The 20,520-nt window shown below is 36.4% G+C and overlaps 4 protein-coding genes across 4 annotated transcripts; 2 read left to right on the top strand and 2 right to left on the bottom strand.

The window, feature by feature from the left end:
* Positions 1-1,985: 1,985 nt before the first annotated feature.
* On the top strand, positions 1,986-7,575 carry MONOS_4455 (uncharacterized protein; the record flags this gene model as incomplete). Its single annotated transcript, XM_067874529.1, has 2 exons — positions 1,986-2,048; positions 2,107-7,575. The coding sequence occupies 2 exons, from the start codon at positions 1,986-1,988 to the stop codon at positions 7,573-7,575; spliced, it is 5,532 nt and encodes a 1,843-aa protein (XP_067725403.1).
* An 800-nt stretch (positions 7,576-8,375) lies between these two features.
* On the bottom strand, positions 8,376-12,053 carry MONOS_4454 (uncharacterized protein; the record flags this gene model as incomplete). The annotated part of the gene is made up of 1 exon (XM_067874528.1): positions 8,376-12,053. The coding sequence occupies one exon, from the start codon at positions 12,051-12,053 to the stop codon at positions 8,994-8,996; it is 3,060 nt and encodes a 1,019-aa protein (XP_067725402.1). The 3' UTR covers positions 8,376-8,993.
* A 1,492-nt stretch (positions 12,054-13,545) lies between these two features.
* Positions 13,546-18,842, bottom strand: MONOS_4453 (uncharacterized protein; the record flags this gene model as incomplete). The annotated part of the gene is made up of 2 exons (XM_067874527.1): positions 13,546-18,582; positions 18,747-18,842. The coding sequence occupies 2 exons, from the start codon at positions 18,840-18,842 to the stop codon at positions 13,546-13,548; spliced, it is 5,133 nt and encodes a 1,710-aa protein (XP_067725401.1).
* A 714-nt stretch (positions 18,843-19,556) lies between these two features.
* On the top strand, positions 19,557-20,507 carry MONOS_4452 (uncharacterized protein; the record flags this gene model as incomplete). The annotated part of the gene is made up of 4 exons (XM_067874526.1): positions 19,557-19,681; positions 19,752-19,830; positions 19,884-19,909; positions 19,997-20,507. 4 exons carry the CDS (start codon positions 19,557-19,559, stop codon positions 20,208-20,210), a joined length of 444 nt encoding a protein of 147 aa, XP_067725400.1. The 3' UTR covers positions 20,211-20,507.
* Positions 20,508-20,520: the final 13 nt, after the last annotated feature.

The raw sequence follows: 20,520 nt of genomic DNA, 5'->3' as shown, positions 1-20,520 counted from the left end.
ATTTTTGTATGCGCTTATCCATTTTCAGATTATGTTTGTTGGCTTTTCATTGCTTCTGATGATCCGTTTGTGATTATTCTTTCAAAGATGCTTGTTGGTGATAACATTTTACAAAGTGAAATTGTTCGTTCGGTTGATTTCTTTTGCATGAAGCTATTTGGCTTCACTTTTTATGTAGGACCAGTTTCGTTACAATTGTTTGAAGGGAAAAAATTAAGAAAAAATTTCAGGTCTTTTCTATTTTGTGATTTCAATTTTATTTTCTTCAACATTCGGTTGTTTTTTGTTTTGAATCCTTTGTGTTTGCAAAAAGATATGATAATTCTCGAGCTATTCTTCTTTTCTTCTTTCCTTTTCTGCTCAGTTAAATTGAATGTAGTTTTTGTTGTGAATCAGCTTTTTATTTTGATATCTTTTGATTTTGATGCGATGGAAGCAACAAATCATTAGGTTTTTATTTTATTGGAAAAAAAGTAAAATTTCATATTTTTTGTTGATTTTATTATATCTTAACTGTTTTCTTCAATTATTTTTTGATGAAAATTGAGCAGTGTTGCAATCATCAAAAAAATTCGTTATATTTTTTTTTTGTTTCAAAAATGTTGATTATCTTTTAGATGATTATCTTTTATCTTTTGAATGAAAAATAATCCTCTCTAATATGTTCTTTGAGATTCTTATTTTCAGAGAGCACATCTGTTTAATCAACATTTCAGTTATGCCATTTTTCAAATTGAATTTTATTTGTTTTTTCTGTTTTTTTTCATATCTTTCAATTGCTATTCGATTCTATTCTGAAACTTTGTGATATTTGGAGACCGTTTTAGCACTGAACATTAACTTGTGACATCTTTCTTTTCGTTATAATTTTTTGAGATTAATCCACTTATTAATCTATTAAATCATATTGTTTCTTTTCTTTTCTTTTTCTTTTTCTTTGCCACTTGGCGTTGCTTATGTTAGCTTTGCTTTGGTTTGAGTTTATTTAAAAAATGTCGATGCACTGATGACTTTTGTCATTCTCTTGCATATTTTAAGTTTTATTTATTAATTTCTTTTTTCTATCTTTTTTAAAACAGTTATGCGAATTTTGATAATTTTTTATTTTGAAACTTTGAACACTTCTATTTTTAAAACAAATATTGGTATATGCCACCTTTGGTGGACCTTCTGTTTGTTGCCTATTGTTAATGCATATTAAACGTGAACAACACACATGTTATTAAAACTTGTTGAATGTGTTCGGAAACGTTAAAAAATCGAAAAAATGAAAAAGAGAATGATTATTTGAGTCTTTTTAGGCTGCGCTTCTTTTTTTGATCCAAATTCATCAAAGTTTTTAAGTGAATAAACTTCCGAGTTGTTCTTATCGATATCATCGATATCTGACAAATTGTGAAAGTCACCAATTTCTTCATTGCAATCATCTTCATCAGCACAAAAAGTCTTTTTTTTTCCACCAGGATGAATTGATATGCATTTGAGATTCTTGACAAACGGATATTGACTTCGAAATAAATTAATATAATAAATTGCTATGAATATCATTTAACAATCAAAAAGTTGGATTTATATTTCGATCCAAAGAAAAAAAATCTGAATTTCAAGTCTTAAAACGATATTTTTTAAATTGCATCGAGCATTTTTCTAGTTGACCTTTATTTTATATAATATTCTTATTGCCAATATGAGAAATATGAATTAAGTTCTTTTGTGAGAAAAATAATTATAGTTAAAAGTTAGATCAGTACCTTCGCGGTTAAATCTCTTTTGTTGTCATAAGAGACATATAGCAGCATTCAATGTCAGATGATAGTAAGTCGCTATCCTCTCAACTGAGTACTTCTTCATATGAGTTGAATGAAAGGGAATCCATTTCAAAAATAAATAAAATTACTTTTTTATTCCTTTTGCCATTGTATCATCAACCAAAGCATCCAAATAAAGGATGGGAATTATTTTGTTGGGCATTTCTTCTTTTGCAAATGATCACATTGAGCGCTTTTAGAATCGATACTGCAACTGGAAACGTAAATTTAATTGCTTATGTATGTATCAAATATAAGTTGACATTGTTTCAAAATTATTATTATTACTTTTCTTTAGTATATATGTTTCTTGGATGGTACCTCTCTGAGTTATCTTGCTGGAAAATACGTTTCATTTGCAGTTATTGGATGCTTCACCATTCTTATTCTTTTAATTGCTGATTTAATTGTTTGTGCTATTTTCTACAGAGCAATCGTATCTATGCAACCATGGGTTATCCAAACACTTCAGTGGCTTACAAATTTCATTTTAACATTTTTGTTTATTCCGTTTACAACCATAGCTATAACTTCTTTTGATTGCTATGAATCCAATGACAAGAACATTTTACACCGAGTATTTAACGAAACATGTTTTGGAACAGTTGTTACTGTTCTTGGATTTGTCTTTGGCATTTTACTTCTAATTATTCTCCTTATGTATTCTTATTTAGTTAATTCAGTGATATACAATCATAATTCAAAGCATGGTGGTATTTTCTCATCTCCACTGGGATCATGGCATTCAATAGAAACAACACTTATGTTTGGATGTGTTTTTGCAATGCGTATGCTTTATGCGTGGCCGTTTTGGAGAGGAGTTGTCACTGTTGGTACTTCTTTGTTCATGGTTTTGTATTTTATTTGGGCACAACCCATTTACAAGCTGAGAGGGAATCTTTTGAAAGCGAGCACTTGGTGCATTTTTGGCTGTTTGAGGCTTTGCGAAGAGATTGGATATGCAGTGGAGAACGCTTCAAATTCAATTGTAGCGACAATTGTGTTCTGTGCAGTTGGACTCATTGCAGGAATTCTGGTTTCTGCGATTGCTCTTCCAAAGCTTGGAAAGAAATTCCGGGTGAAGCAATATCTTCTCTCTAGCAACGGCCGACCGCTGCACGATTCAATGAACGAAGGTGGAAAGCAGTTGAACCTGAAGAACAAGACACCACAACAGATAGAACGTTCACTTCGCTTTGTGCAGGAAGACACGTGTCATTCCTTAGACCACTATCTCTTTGTCGACTATGTCTACACACACTACATCAAGGGTAGCAAGGAAAAAGCGGAGGCGTGCTTCTACTATGCGAACTTCCTGAGCTACTACCGAAAGAACTGGAGGAAATCACAGATGCTGCTTCGACAGGCACAAAACGAAAAGCCAAGATTCTCTCTGAACTTTGTGATATTCTGCAAAACCAAAGGAGGCATTGGAGGGGAAGGCGGAGGTGAAGGTGGAGAAGGCGGGAACAGGATGCTGACAGAGCTGAACTCGCTGACATTCTCTGCGCTGCTGTCTCGAGCGCAGGAGCACCACGAAATAGCCATCAGTTCACTGAAGGAGTTCTTCGAGATCTCCAGTTCGCGCTTCCCAGACTACAAGCAGATACCCGCGCTGCTCGATCTGATTGTGAAGAACGAGAGCGAGGCGCGTTCGTGCTACGAAGAGCTGATTGCAGCGTATCCGCAGAATCCTGCTGTGCTCAGAAGCTATGCGAGGCTACTGCTCGATGTGTACCACGACGAAGACACTGCCGAGATGATTCTGAACAGAGCTGACCACATCGAAGAAGACGCCACAGCCTCATCGTCGCTCATCCCAACTGCGTCTGGAGGGATGGTCGAAGGCGACACAGAAGACAACTTGCTTCAGACGGATGGGAACTGGAAGGAGAAAGGGGGAGATACAAACAACAGCACGTCGCAGGCAACGGACTTTAACGCGGGTAGCCTTAAAGATGCGAATGATGAAGACGGAAAAGGCTCTTCTACAAATTTGAAAGAAGCGAATGACAGCAAAACAGACAACAATGGAGCAAGTGAACCGAACAGTGCACACAAAGAAGAAGGTGGCAGCGGAGAAACGAAGTCACTCACTTCGGCCTTTACTCGTTTGACAAACGATCAACAACTCGAATTCCAGAAGATGAATCCGGCTACAAAGAGCTCAAACGTTTTGCGAAAGAAGAAGAAGAAGAGGAAGAAAGGAAGCGGCGAGACAATGATTTCTGATATTGCTTACGGATCACGAGAAAAAGAAAGCCAGAATGTGAGAGTTATTGTTCCATTATTTCTGCTGCTTCTGCATTTTTTGGCGATTATGTCTATTGTGATCATTTTGTGTGTGTATGTTTTCATGGCCAATAACTACAAGAACAACTTATCAACATTAAGAGAGATCTGCGATTTGTCGCTGATCACCACACGATCTGCTGTTTTGGCGTATGAGGCGTTTCTTCATGATGTCTTCTACAAATACAGCTGGACGCCTATTGACGATGGTTGGGGAAACAGTCTGATGAGTCCCAGCCAGATTAAACAGTCGCTTTCTGACACAGCTGACTCAATGACAACACTTCTGAACAAAGTGCACCAGATCACGACAAACCTCGAGCCGTGGGAGGCGGTGGATGTGCAGACATATTTGTTTACACTGACGCTCAAGAATGTCACCCTCCCCGACGGCACAGTGGAGGAGCAGATCGACACAAAGAAGCAGTTTCTGTCGCCTGACTCAATGTTTGGGGTGCTTGCAACGCTGTCACAGATGTCTCGCGAGCTGTCACAGGCTGATTTCCAGACACGCCCGACGTATGCCAGCTATCTGGCAGACATCCAGTACATGGTGCTCAACCCGGTCATCCCCATTCTGGATGGATCAAAGAGAGTTATCATTTCATACTGGGAGCTGATGAACGCAGCATGCAACACAATGATCATCGTCACAACGCTTGTTGTGTTATGCACAATTGGAACACTTGGAACTATTATTCTAATCCTGTTCATCAGATTTACATTAACCATAAAGCATGAAAGATCGGAAGCATACCACACACTCCTGGAAGTGCCCAAGATCTCGATGCAAGGCGTGATCAGGCAGATTGTGCAGGACGAAGATGAAGAGCACGACACCACAGCATTCATGACAACGGATCATTCACCGTCTCAATCAGAACCACAGTCTGAAGAACAGATGCCAGAAACGGATGCAAATGAGGTGTCAGCAGTCAACGAAATCGACAAATTCAGTGGGAAGCAAAAGGAAGGCCAGGAAAATGAATGCGAAACATCACAATTTGTCACTTCTGGATCAGCGCTGGAAAACGGACATACAAATCTGTCTCCACGATTCTCGAGGAATTCTTTCCTTTTGTCCACTTCTTTTCAACCTCTCCAATCACTTCAGCAGACTCAATCGCTCCTTGCTTTTCCTTTGAAGCCTATGGACAATGCATCCCAGTTGGACTCTCCGTCTGTTCATTCACAGCTTACCAACAGCCCAGATGGAAATGCACCTTCAATTGCACAGACATTTCCACTGTTTCCATCAACACCTCAGAAGTCTTTTGCATTATCAACCCCAAAATTGGGGACGAGCAAAGCGATTGTCGATACAAACGAGTCTGGATTTGAACTGGACGAGAAGCAGATGCGAAGTCCGACATTTTCGTCGCCATTACAAGGCGTTCAGCGCTTTCCGCTTGACGATCTGAATGTTGGAGGCAGTTCATTGGCTGGCGGAATCGATTTGACACATCTTTCAAACGAGCAGTTCACTCAGCCGATGAACAGCATCATCAGCGTCCAAAGACTATCTCAGGCGAATTCTGCACCTTTGCACATAAACATGATGTCATCACATCCGCTCGGAAACGGGCATACAATTGCCACACCCGAAAACTCGTGGAGCGTGTATGATAAAAGTACCTCTCCAATAGTTGGCCCTTTTTCGGAGATTTTATCACAACAGCCTTCTTTTTATGATGCACAACAGTCTGGCATTGGTTCAATATTTGACGCTCATCTCATTCCTTCCCCAACTCCCATGCAACAGCCACATTACAGACATTCCTTCCCTCTTTCAAGCACATCACAGATGGCAGCTGACGCATCGTCGCACTTGCTGGCACCGATTGGATCGCCGCTGAATATGCAGCGTGCAATAAGCGCCCAACCACCTTCTCCGAAGAGTGCAGCAGCACAGCCATCTCCTGCGAATGAAGCAGCATCTACCGAGAAAGAACAAAAAGTTGCTGTTGTTTCACAGCTGCAAAACTATGACGATGATGAAGAAGAGCGGATTCTTCAGATGGGATTCGTGCGAAATGCTATTGAAGATACTCAGTGGGAGGAGAAAATGGATAAAGACATTGAAGATCTGACAACCAGCTACAAGCAGTTTCCTTCGCCCATAACTGCTGGAATAATCTTAAAGATTGTGATATCAATGTGCATCGGAGTGATTTCCATAGCTGGGCCAACGATTGTTGTTGTGGTCAACGTTGGCATATTCCAGCCGCGCTCTGCCAACATCATCATTTCTGGGATGCGTACATCCATTCTGTATCAGATCCAGATGATGACAATGTGCCTCCAAAAACCCATAGAAATCTTGGCTTTAGGGCAAATATTAACATTCCCCAGTTCAACGAATCCGATTCTGTGCAATTCGTCATATTTGTCTGGCTCGCGGGACGAGCCTCTTGACCTTCTTATTTCGATGTCACGCTATTTCAATGCAGTTCACATGGATAACCATTTTGGAGACTCCATCTACACTGTTTCTGGTGATCCAACATACGACCAGGTGAAGGTGAATCGGATGAAGCAGGCGAACAACTACAAAATGCTGGTACAGCGGCGCGAGTGCTTCACGACGAAGGATGTCAGTTGCTCAACACTCGACAAGAAGAGGATGTACGGAGTGGTCAGAGAGTTCAATGGCTTATCGTCGCTTGTTGCAAGAATGAAGGTCTACATCGAGCGGTTGCAAAAACTCGATCTCACTCTGATGAGTCAGACAACTCCGGAGACAAGATACATATTCACTGCTATTCGATACGATCTAACAGAAGGCATCTCAAAGATTACGAATGAAATTCTAAAGACAGGACAGAGCGAAGTTCAGAACTCTGTTGTTATCATGATAGTTGTATGTGTGGGATGCATTGTACTGTTTTTGTACTCGATGGTATTTGCAGCATTTGGATGGAAGAGACGTTTGTTCTTTATTAGTCACGTGTCAAAGAAACTGATTGAATTGCTTCCGATCGACGAAGATGCGAAGGAGATGTCATTTCTACCACTGATGGAAACGGGTAATCCGTTGCTTGATAGTGGACGCAGGAAAATTATGGAGAATGGGCAGCTTTTCTTTGCATCCTCAAAGCAGAAGGAGCCGATGGAAGTTCTTACTACAATTTACAAACAGCTGATGATGACAACGAAGATGACATTTGATCAGGAGGAGAAGGATATGGAGCGCCACAACTATCCCAACATCCAAAAGCACAAACAGGAACATTTGCTGTTGCGTCAGCGCCTAACTCTGCTGAGCGATCAGCTGCGCTCGGGAAATCCAGCGGCTGTTGCGATTGCCAAAAGACGGTTGAAAGTTGTGTATGAAACTCATTTTATTGGAGAAGATGTTGCATATGCTGAATTTCTTTCACAAGAAGAAAATATGAGGAATGATACAAGCATTGCTCAATCAAATAATGGCAAATCATCAGATGGAAAAGTGCTTGAGGTGGGGGCAATGGTGTAAATTGGAAATGAATGTAAAGGAACAAATAAAAAATTGAATTTGCACATTGTGAAAAATAGATCTTCCAAAAATGAGTCGTTGGGAAGAATTATTGGAAACCTTCCAAAAGAAATGAGAAAATGAATGCCATACGCATTAAAAGAACGCAAAGAACAAAATGAAGGTTCGCGAAAAGATTCTCAACCTTGTGATTTAAATTATAGACGAAAATTTAAAGCAAGCAGCAAAGTTTGCACAGAATAATCTTTGAATGTATGAAACTTTATGTTCACTTTATTTTTTTATTTGTGACAAGTGAAGAATTTCATTCACTTGAACAAGTCTATTCGATATGAACATCAATATGTATAAATATGCATTAAAATACACTTCACTGATATTTATATCTTTCTTTGCAGTTAATTGTATGTTTTTCAATGTTTTGAAGATTTTGAATGAAAGAAAGGAGATGCTTTTCTTTCTTGTCTTTTTGCATATATTTTTTTTCGAATTTCCTGTTTTTTATGAAATGAACTTTGCTCTTGTATGTTTGAAAATTTTATGATTGTTTGTTTAAAATTATGTGCGCAGAAACTTTCTGAGTCAATATCTTTACAAAACAGTTATTTAACACCTCTCACCATTTCAAGATTTATCTATGTATTTCATCATGTTCCTTGGCTGTATGAAAGCACAGTCACTTTTATTTTAATTTTTGTTTTTTAAATTTTCTTTTATTTTATTCTCTCACTTTCTTTTTTGTCTTTTTCACAAACTTGTTAACACAAAAGCTTATTATTTCACAAGCAAAACCCAATATGTGAACAAAATATGTGCTATTTTAGATGTGGCTGAACTCCACAATTATTAAAAGTTAAAAACAAATAAACAAGAAAGCCAAGCATTCAAGACTTAACTTTTAGTCTTATAACATTATGAAATGAACTAATATCCATTCACAAACATGAAGTTATAAAGAAACGCATAATACAAAATAGTGAAAATTGAATACGTTTCAAAAAAGTTCTTTTCCCATCTTAATTTTTCTTTTTCGATAAAAATAAAGTTTAACTGAATAAATTCTCATGACGTGAAGATAATAGTTGAATATTCTGTAATCATTAAACCGAAGCATAAAACAGCAAAAATCAAGCTCAGATCTGTACGAAATAAAAACAAGAGGATGGCTTAATGAAAATGAAACATGAAAACAGAACATGAGCTTATTTTTGATGAAATAAAATAAAAAAAAACCTGAACAATAACAAAAAAAATATAATGAATCACAAATCAAATATTTCTTGCAAAAAACGATAAAACGCAACATGATATACAATTCCGAACATCCAAACAAATAACTTACAGAGCAATAAATATTCGATTAGCTTTCACAATAAATATATAAATTGAAGGTTTAAAAAAATGAAACAATACTTTTTTCATTTATTCGAAATTGAAGCGTCAAATGAAGTGAATAGCTGCTCAGAAGAAGGGTGAACCATAGGAGAAGACGAGCAAAGCGCTTTATTTGAAGAATGAAGATTAGAAACAGATAAACCAGATATCGATGGTGGTGCAGGCTCTCTTTCTGTTTGCTCAATCATTTCAGAAGTTGAAGCGACATCATCATTTTTGATTTGGATTGTCCCCTTCTTTTGGTTAAACTTCGGCTGAGCAGCTTCTACGCGAGAATGTGAATGTCTGCGATTTTCAGGAACTTCTTCAGAAGAACGAGATGCCTCTGGAGCTTTACGCACACGCAACTGATAATCCTGAAATTGCATCAACATAATTCGAAGCTCTTCTTCCTCTTTTACGTTCTGCTGTATTTCTTTTGTTTCTTTCACAATTTTTCTGACCGGCTTCTTTTTAAAAAGAAACTTAAACTTTTTCTCCTCTTTTTCAGAAGTGCTGCTGTCTTTATACTCGATATCATCGTTGTCTTCATCCTCCGTTTCGGAGTCAGGCATATAGGAATCGTCTGCACTGCTTGTTGTCATCTCTTTTTCTGACTTCTGAACACTTTTGGAACTCTCTGTTTTTTCATCAGCATCTTCTTCGCTCTTTGCTCTTTTCATGCTTTTATCAGAGCTGCTCATTGCGGTTGCAACGTCAGACTTATCTCTGGCAGCAGAAGAAACAAGCAAATCTCTTTCTTCCTTTTGTGCTGATGCATCATGTTTATTGCCTTCATTATGCACTTTGGCTTTTTTTCTGTTGATTCCATCTTTCTTATGCATAACTTGTCCGACTAAACGGTTTTCTCCAACCAGCTCTTCCACTCCGTTCGTTATTGCATACGAATCTTCCACCAAATCAATAAGTTCCCTGAAAAACATCTTTCCATGCATTTTTTTGGATCTTTCTTTATGCGATGGCTTTTCTTCATGGCTTGGAAACTTGAATGCCAAAGCAGATTTTCTTTTGCCTTTAACCTTTGGCTTTTGTTTTGTTCTTTGATTAGTTTTCCTACTGGCAATCCTAACTTCTTCCATTTGGTTGTTCCAGTCTTCATCTGTGTCGGTGCAGGTTGATGTCTCTTCGGAGATGGTCCGTTCATCTTCGACTTCATCTTCTTCCATTTTCACGTTCGTCTCTTTTGGCATAACATCAGCTTTTATCGTTTCTGTTGGTGCTTCCTCTAAATTCTCAGTTGGAGAAGGCAGAACAAACAGCTCATTCACCAACTTCTTTTCTGGCTGGCTTTCGCTGTTGAAGTGCAGAAGATATGAATAAGGAGATAGAAGAACAGATGGTGATATGCTTTTCCAGTCAATGAGTTTTTGAGGAGGAAGAATATTTTCTGTTAATGATGAATCACATGCTGTTTGTTGTGTAGGTGTTTTATGCTCTCTATCATCAACATTGTTGGAAGAAGAGGAAAAAGGCGAAGATGAAGAAGAAATATTGGCTTTAGAGTTTGGTGTCGAAGCATCAACTGCAAAAATTGAGGAAGGTGGCAAAAGCATTTTGTCTTCTTTAATGAGCGATGTGAATGCACTTTTCGTTTCACCGCTTTTCTCTGATAATTCCACTTTTTCTGTTTGCTTCTCAAGTTCCATCATTGAGCTTTTTTGTAAACTTTCTTCAAGATTGAGGTTATTCGCAATTTCTTTTGTTTTTTGTGTTTCCTCTAAACCCTTTTCTGATGAATGCTCGTTTTCCGTCTCATCTTTCTCATCACTACACATTCCAGAGAACTTCATCCATTTTTGCATTTTTTCTTCAACTGCTGCCTTTTCTCGTAAATCAGATCTCAACAAATATTGGATCTCTCTCCTCTGATTTGTATAAAGTTTGAGCATAACGTCATTGAACTGCTTTTGTGTGATATCCTTCCGATGCGTTTTGATCTTGCTAACACTTTTGGATGATGATTGCTGGAGAGACAATTTATCAGTGCTCATATCTTCCTCTTTTGAGTCTATCTCCATTGCATTCTCTTCTTCTTTTTCTTTCGCTTCGTCAACAGAAAAATTATTCTTTTTTTCACCAGCAGCATTCTCATCACAAGCGGAATTGTTGTCTTCATCCACATGATTAATTACTTCTATCACAGTTGCTCTAAAAAAAGTGCTTTTTCTCGGATGGAGTGCAAGAACTTGATCTCCCACTGAAAATAATGCAGGAAGCTGAATATATGTTTCACTCTGTTGTTGTTCGGAAATTGAAGAAGAAGAAGATGAGGATGAGGATGAAGAGGAGGAAGAAGAGGAAGAAGAGGAGGAGGAAGAAGAAGAGGAAGAAGAGGAAGAAGAGGTGGAAGAAGAGGAAGTAGATGAAGAAGAGTTACTGTCATCTGACAGAGAAACAGGATTTTGAAGAAATACAGATGAATTAGATTTCGCATAGGCCGAAAAAGAATTATTGAAAGGAAAGAAAGGATACATCTGATTAGGCAGCAGCATTGTTGTAGATAATGGTGCATCTGGCTGACGAGCAGCATCATCGTTGACAATATCCGAAGCCATATCTTGTTTAGGCTTCAAAGATGCTTTTGATTCTTCATTATTTTTTTGGGCAATAAACATAATTGGATACAAAAGTTTGTATAGTTTGGAATTTTTATCCAGTAGTGAATCTAAAGAAGCACGTTTATTGTGATCGGAATCATCGATCATCGCATATGTGTCAATTGGTGTGATAGATTCAGATTGATTTGATGACAAGTTATCTTCCTTTATCGCAAATGAACCGCTATCCGATATTGTAGTTGGTTCTGATCCTGAGCTTGAAAGAGCTTGACTCATCAGTAATTGAGGTACATCAATAGCATTCGCTGGAGAAAATCGAGATGAATTTTTAAAGGAAATTTGTGTTGATTCTGGCTCAATATCCATCGAACCATCATTGGATGAATTGCTAATCTCTTTTTGTTCAACACAATTTTTATCTGTTTGACAGTCAGTAGATTGTGATGCTTCCAACTGTATTGTCTGCTCATTATGAAAATTTTCGGTGTGAGTTGTCAATTTAACATTCCTTTCTTCTTTTTCCATTTGCTCAAAAAACCATTCACGCAACCATGGATAATTGAGTGGATAGACATTTGAAATCGGAGAAAAAAATTTCCGCCTACTCGCTTTGCCAACATGAGCATTAATTTCTGATAAGGCAACAATGCTATTGTATCATTGAAGTTTTATTTATCATTCAAATGTATTTTGAAAAAAAAAAATAAAAATAAATCATGCGTTTTGAAGCATTCAAACCATGAATCAAAACAGCCTGATGGAAGCGGAATTATGTATTTCACTTCGGCAACTATCCAAGCATCGCTTAGCATCTTTTGGTTTTTTTCTTTGCTTTCAATTTGATAAAAATCAAAATATTCCCACGGTAAAGCTCGAGCAGCAACTCTCATTCCAATTGAAAGAAACAACGTTGGCTTATTAAATGAATACGGATAAACCGGTGGGAAAAAAGAAAAAAAAGCATTTTGCGATGATTGAAAATTGTAATAATCTCTCGGAATGTTGTTTTTAAAATTTTCAAAAAAATGAGCTAAGATTTTTTCTTGGTCTTCTTGAACGTAAAATTTTAATTGATTTGTAAATTTTCCATATCGATAGACAGCATTATTTCTATGATCTTTTCGAAAATAATTATTATTAAAAAAAATAAACATAAAAATTTGAAAAATGAAAAAAACCATCATTTCGATGCGAAATCACATAGCGTATAGTTTTACAAAGAAAATCAGTTAAGAAGCTTATTGTTTCTTTTTCTTCTTTCAATGGATTCGATATTCTTGAAAAAGTGTTTTTATCAATAGTAAAGTGCTGTTGTATGGATTTGTCAATTAAATCAGTTAACTCTTCATTTATTTTTGCAATGTTTTGCAGAGATAAGAGCTGCGAAATATATGAGCGAAGAAGAAAAGACATTTCGATATAATAAATAATGTTATGGGCGCTTAATAATCTCGTTTCGGATTTATCAATCCCTCGAATAACCGTTCTGCACTTAATTTTGCATGAAAGTTGCCATTTTGAACAATAAATCGTTGGGACATATTTTATGTCCATTTTTTCACGATTTATTTTTTGAACAAATCAAAGCCGTGAAGACAAATGTTTCTCGTAAAAACGCTCAAAAAAGAAATAGAGAAACGAACAAACAGTTTCATGCTAAAGGTGAAAAAAAGTGAACATGATTATGCCATTTCAACTGTGACAATTATGAAATTTGAGGGTTTATTCATTGAAGAGTCTTTAAATCTAATCAGTTTAAAATGTAATTTCAAAAATTTCAATTTGAATTTTTTAACATCACTTTTGGTAGATGTTTAACGAAAGTCTATTTCATTTGTTTTCTTCTCTCTCTTTTTTTAAGAAATATATTTCATGTTTCCATGGAAAACAAAAATTGATTCCTCATAAGAAAAGAACTGAAAATAAAATTTATCAAAAAATTAAAATGAGAACAAAAACATGTGGAAGAATTAACACACATATATTTAAGTCTGTAAATGATAAGAGACGTTCGATTTTATTTAACAACTGGAAGGAAACTTTCAATCAAAGATTTTATTTCTTCATCGACATTAATATCAATTGGAGACTGTTTATTCTCAATGCGATTTTCTCCCTTCATTTCATTTTCTTTCGAAGAAAATGTTTTCTCTTTCTTCGCATCATCTTCATTTCTATTCTGGTTTTCTATGCCATTTCCATCTGATTCATTCACAATGCCAAAGACCTTTCTTAATCTCATCCATTCTGGCTGATGGCGTGCTGCTGTGTAGCTGTTGAAGGCAATCTGCTTGAAAGTGGCTCTGTTCAGCTCTCCACTCTGCAGACGAGGCATCAGCTGCTTCTTAATCGCTGACAGAAGCTGTAGTTTTGCTTGAGACACGACAGGAGTGCCAGAAGAAGAAGAAGAGGAGGAAGAGGAAGATGAAGAAAAATGAGATGAATGTTTGTGCTTGTGGATGTGCTCTTTGAAATCTTCATTCATTTCTGATGGATGCTGTTTATTAACCTTGTCTGTTTCTGTATTTTGGACAATTGAAGGCATTTGAATAAAACGTTCTGTTGAAGAATCAGAAGATGGCTCTGATTGTTGGCTTACATTTATTCCATTTGCTGATGAATTTTGTTCTTCATCACTCAAACTCTTTTTCGCCAATGGCAAAGTTTGTGAGGAAGATGTTGAAAGAAGAGGCGACAGAAAAGATTGTGATGATGGCAATGAAAGAGATAATGTGGTTGTTCCATTTCGATCTATTTTCTGCTCTGACGCAATTGGCTCATTGATAACAGTTTGTGCTTTGAGATGCATGTTTTGTGATGAAGGATCTTCAGATTTGACAGCTTCTGTTGAATTGCTTAGCATTTTAGACAATTCACATGATTGCTCTTGTGCAACAGTTGGCTGAAGATGTAAATCATTTGATGATGATGATGATGATGATGATTTATCATTTTCCATCAAATTATCCATTCTGTTTTGTTCACTTTGATTCAATGACATCTTCTGTGATGCCACATATGCGGATGCGAGTGTTATTGTGTTTTGTGAAGGAGCAAGTGTCTTTGAAGGCAGGCAACTTCCAGGCGCCAATGCAGATGGAAGAGTCAGCAACGAATTGAACGAGCTCAAAGCAGATAGAGGGGGTAGTGATGAAACATGTTTGTGTTGCTGTTGAGGTTGAAAAGGAGAAGTTAAAGAAGAAGAGGAAGAAGCTGAAGAAAATGAAGAAGGAGAAAATAAAGAAGAAGATGATGAAATCAAAGATAGATTTGTGGGAGGACAAGGCAAAGAAAGAGATGGATGCTCTTTGTTGGATGTTGAAGAGAGTGGTTGGAATGTTGTATTAGACACAGATGATAGCAAATGTTGCTGATGTTCAATTGTTTTTGAAGGTTGTGTGACAATTTGTGGGATGTGACGAGGGAAAAGTGAAGATGTCAATAAAGTTGAATTTGATGATGATGATGACGATGAGGAAAAGGAGGGGGAAGAGGAAGAGGAAGAAGTCAAATTTGCAGAAGAAGGCTGAAAAGGGCTTAAAGACGGTGTGGGTGAAGCCGGCATAGAAATAGAAGGAGAAGAAGGTTTGAAGCTAATCGATGAAAGAGAAGGCGAATGACTCGAAGATCTTGTCTGAGTTGCATGTGGCACTGCCAATGAGGTCAGAGCAGGAGAGAAACCAGGAGAGATGCAAGCGAACTGAGGAGATGAAGAAGAAGTGGAGGAAGACAGAGAAGGAGAGAGAGAAGAAAGAGAAGATGACTGAGGCTGAGCAATAGAAGGAGACAGACAGATTGGAGGAGGAGTGAGTGATGGCTTTTGGGAGGAGGAGCGGAGAAGACGCAGCTTTTTGGCGAAGAAAGAAGGAGAAGTATTTGAATTGGCAGCTGATTGATTGGAGGATGAAAGAGATTCTTTGATTGTGGCAGACAAAGATGGAAATAAAGACGATGGCTGATGCAATGGCATTGAATTGAGATGTTGTGCTTGATTCGATTCAATTGAAGAAGGAATTGTAGAAGAAGAAGGGGAAGAAGGGGAAGAAGGAGAAAGAGAAGATGAACTTGTTTGAGAAGAAGATGGCGAAGAAGGAAGAACATTTGCATCGGCAGAAGAAGTTGGATGATGAGGAAGGTTTCGTTTGTTCATCAACTTCAGAATTGAAAAAAGAGATTTCTTTGGTTTAGCTGGCAGAGAGGAAATAGGAGAAGAACCTGAAAACGATGTTGATGGAGATTTTGATATTTGAACAGGGGATGGAATATGAAAAGAGGAAGAAGAGGAGGAGGAGTACGAGGAAGAGGACAAATGAATGGAATTTGGATTTGGAGATGCTTCTTTGTTTGAATTAGAAAAGAATGAAGTAAGTTTCATCTGGTGCAGTGTGGCTGAAGAAGGTGATAGGAGCAGATTGTCTGTATCTTCAAGCACATTCTCCTCATTCAAATAATCTTCATTGTGCTCATCTTTATAGACACGATGCAGTTTTCTGTTTGTTTTTCCAATTGACTGCAAATTCATGCTTCCAGCAGCAACACCTTTGTCCATGTCTTTGTCTTTGTCTTCATCTTCGTCTTCATTCTCAACAACTTTCAGACGCTTTCTCTTTGATGAATAAAGCGATGCGTGTGTCTGACTCGAACTGGGTGTGCTGATTGAATTGTTATTCTGAGAGACTTCATTCACATTGTTGTCATTGCTTGTCGATTGAGAATATGCCAATGAGGATGTTACTGATATTTCATCAGCATTTGCAATGCTCTTTTCTCCACTTGCAATTCTGTTGATTTTTGAATCATATCTTGTTTTGCTGTCTTGTTTAGCGTCTTGTGAATACTGCGATGGAGTGACACGTTGTGTAAGCGCAATTGGAGAAGAGGCTGAGAACAATGAAGATGGCAGTGATGTTGCTGAATCAGTTCTGAATGAAGACATTTTCCCTGTTTCTGTTGCTTGAAAAGCAGCAGAAGAAGGAGAACCTCCACGTCCAATGGAAGATGATGAAGTATTGTTATTATTTTGGTTTTTGGTTTCTTCTTTGAATCCAGAAAACATATCGTCTTCCAATTCGCAGGGAAGTAAAAGATCATCTGCACCAATGTCATCATCATCACCTTCAGCATTTTCTTCTTTCCCATTATTATCATTATCATCTTCATCATCATCATCTTCATCTTCTTCATCTTCGTCAGACAAAAAACTTTTGTTGTCAGAATTGCTTTTTTTTAACAACTTTTCTATTTCTTTCATCGCCTCGTCTTTCAACTGGCTTTTTCCTCCTCTTCTTCCTCTTCCTCTCCCTCTTCCTCTGCTGCTGATTGAATTGAGCATTCTATCTTCTGTTTTATCATCATCTTCTTTGAATTCTCCATCTGAATCACTTCCATTTGAAATGAGGTTGCTCTTCCTTCTTTTGCTTGAACTTCGCTGTGATCGAACAGAAGATGACTGCCTCTTTCTCTTCTTCTTTGGACCAACATCTCTTTCCACTGTACTTCTCCATTCTCCATCAAAATCATCAAAATCATCATCATCATCATTGTCTCCTTTAAACTCTTCATCTTCATACTCTTCTTCGTAATTCTCTTCGTCATCGTCATCTTCTTCATTTCTTGTCGAGTTCTTTGCTCTTGCTGAAGTCCTTTTCTTCTGTTTCTTCTTCTTTGAATGAGGTTCTGATGATCTTGTGTTGTATTTTGGTGTTTCCATCTCCTCTGCCACAATCTCATCCAAGTCATCTATCAGCCCTCTTCTTCGCAGCTCATTCGTGCTCAAAAAATTGCCTTCGTCGTCGATTGCATCGTCAGGCACAATAAAGCTGTCTTCTCCTTCGTCTTCGTCAACTACACTCCTTCTCCGTTTTCCATTTCCTTCTTCATCTGACCCATCCCATTCATCTTCATCATTCCTGTTCTTCTTTCGTGATGAACGCAAATTCCTCGAAGACTCATTGCGCAACGACACTTGTGACGTCTGAGGTGAATCCTCTGTCTCTCTCATTTGAGGCTCGTACTGTGTCAATGTTCCTTGGTTCATCCGCCTTTTCCCCAAGTTTTCTCGCAGTGGCTTGTCTTTGAAGTATCCATCTGTAATGAAATTTCTGTCAGGCATGCTGCGCATTAAATAGCGAGATGACTCATTTCTGTTTCTTTGACTGTTGTTCTCTTCATCCGAGTCATCAATGAACGAATTGGAATCGTTGCCATCTAATTCTCGAGTGAAAAGTGACAAGTCGCTTATTTCATCGTCTTCATCCAGTGCATCCAACAAACTTTTACATTGCTTTCTTTTCTGTGCACTCTTGTTTTTCTCATCGTGTTGGGGGTGTGTCCCAAATGGTTGTGACTGAGACGAAGAAGTCGAAGATCTCGTAGAATATTTTCGTGTCGAATGCTCATTTGCATTATCCGTTTCATCTGTTTGTAATGTATTTTCGCGTCTATTCCGTACTAAATTCCTTCTCCTCCGTTCTCTTTCTCTTTCTTTTTCTCTTGCACTTTCTCTTTCATTTCTGAGTTCTCTTTCTCTACCGCCATATCGTGCATTCAGAGAATTAATAACTGCATCAAATAAATCCAAAGAGGTTCGATTCATTCTGTCATTTCTGATTTCTCTCAGTGACCGTCGTCCATTTCTTCTTGTGTTTCTTCGATGAGTTCCACGCCCTCTTCTAGCTCTGTCAGTCCTTCTTAAATGATTAATGTTTTGTCTAGGTATTCCAAGTTGGTGAAGTGCTCTGCTTTCCCATTCAGCTTCATTTTCCCCGAGTCGACCTTCACTATCTTCGTCTTCATCAAAAGATAATTCATCAACTGTAACGTCTTCTTCATCAATTACATCGTCATCCACTATAAAGCCTGAAAGACTGTCGTCAGTGAAATCTTCTGTAGCTTCGACAAAATCTTGCTGAAAATCTTCCAATTGTATTTCAATATTTGGAGGATTATTTTGTGTTTTATTCTTTACAGAAGTAGAAGATATCACTACACCGTCTTTAGAAATTTTTTCAATAGATTTAAAACGTCTTTTACATAGTGGGCAAGTGTTTGAACGCTTTATCAAAGAATTAGTTCAACTTACAAAAAAAATGAAAATACACACGTTTCCCCAATCAAAGATGCACTTAAATTAAACGCAAAGTGTAATTAAATAATTATAAAAAAGTTATAAGGGAATTATTATTGAATTAAAAAATGGTGAAAAAAATTTAAACAAACCTGATAATGGAATCTATGGCCGCATTCAAGCTTTGCAAGATCTTTTTCAAGTGCATCAAAGCATATGCAGCATGGTTCCTCATCTGTTTCAGTCATCTACTGCAATAAATAACCCTTCACAAAGCAAAAATCGCTTCAAAATAAAATAATTATTATCCTAAAAATGATGTGGGAGTGATCTTTGTTTTTTCCAACAAAAAATAAAAATGTTGTTTCCAATTAATAAATCATTTATCAAGCTATTTTGTTTTATTTAGTATTTTCAATTTGCTGATCTTTATCATTTTTTCCGCATCTTTGATTTCATTTTTTTATCTCTTCTCTTTTTTCTTGTAATTTTTTTTTTCTAAAGAGAAATGAACTGACTTTCAAAAAAATTTTTAAAAAAAATACTACACAAATCTTCATTGAGTCACTCATTATCTTTCAATAATTTCTCAGATTTCAAAATAAAAAAATTTTCAAATTTGAAAATTGGCTTTTTTGAAATAACAACATAATGTTATAAAAATCATTAGAATACAAATAAAAAAATGAAAATTCTGTTGAAAAAAGGATCACACGAATGAAAAAAAAATAATAAAAATATAATTTTCTAAATCTTTGTCTCAAGTTCAAAAAAATATTCCCAAAATATATTTTTGAAATACTATAATCTTTAACGTTTGAATTTGCAATAAGAATATGTTTATCAATAATTTCATACAATAATGGAATAATTATTAGCATACAATTTAAAGTTTGAGAAAGAAAGAAAATTGAAAGAAAAGCACAAAATATTCGCAAAACCAACATAATATTTGAAATTCAATGAGCTGGTTGTTTATTTTTCTTCTTATTTTTCGTGAAATGCATCTTGATTGCATGCGCCCGCGAAGAAAGATTTATGTTACTCCTCGTATTCCAAGATGGATAAATGGGCAATTAAATCCAAAGTATTGCTTAATTGTGATTTCTTTATCAAATTTGAATATTTCATAAAATTTCAAAAATGCATTTATCAAGCTTTGAAGTAACACCTTCAAGGGTATTTATTCACTCTCCACCAACATGTATTTTAGACGAGTACCCTGGATTAAGTGAAGTTTGCGCTATAACTATTGATTTATTTTTTTATCAAATAATTTTGATTTAAAGTTTTTAGGAGGAGTTGGAAATAGATAGTATGAAATTTATTGAAATGTTATTTTATTTTATCAAGATGGTTTTTAAAAATATTTATGCAAAAAATTTTTTTCATTTCAAAATAGTTCACGAATTGTTCTTGTGCCAGTTGAAAGGGGAGTATTAGCAGAAATTTTTAATGCTAATGGAAACGTTATAGGAGAATTTCCGCTTGATAATCTTTCATCTGAAGAGATTGTTGAGAAGCTTGAAATGTTCGGAATTACACCTGATCTTGATGAAAATGATCAAATAATCCCTGAAAAAGCTATTCCGCAACCTATTCATGTTATATCGTAAATTTTTAAATTTACAAAGCGAAGTTCACATTTTTTCAAATGAACAATATTTTATCAATTTCTGTTGTCTTTACCAATACAATTTTTCTCATTAACAATTCGGCTAAATTGTTTCATATATTTAATGTTAATTATTCTTGATAATAGTTATTTGAAAAAAAAATATAAAGTTACAAATATGTGTATTTAAAAAAACTTTTATTTAAGTTCAAAAATTGATAATATTCAATCATTTCTTTATCTCATTTCACATTTGGTTATCGATAATTTCCTTCCTTTAACATTTATTGAGGATCCGAATTAAATCAACT

This window comes from Monocercomonoides exilis, assembly GCF_001643675.1.
Source record: "Monocercomonoides exilis strain PA203 chromosome Unknown scaffold29-1213020, whole genome shotgun sequence".
Lineage (NCBI taxonomy): Eukaryota > Preaxostyla > Oxymonadida > Polymastigidae > Monocercomonoides > Monocercomonoides exilis.
This window is presented reverse-complemented; position numbering and strand designations above follow the sequence as displayed.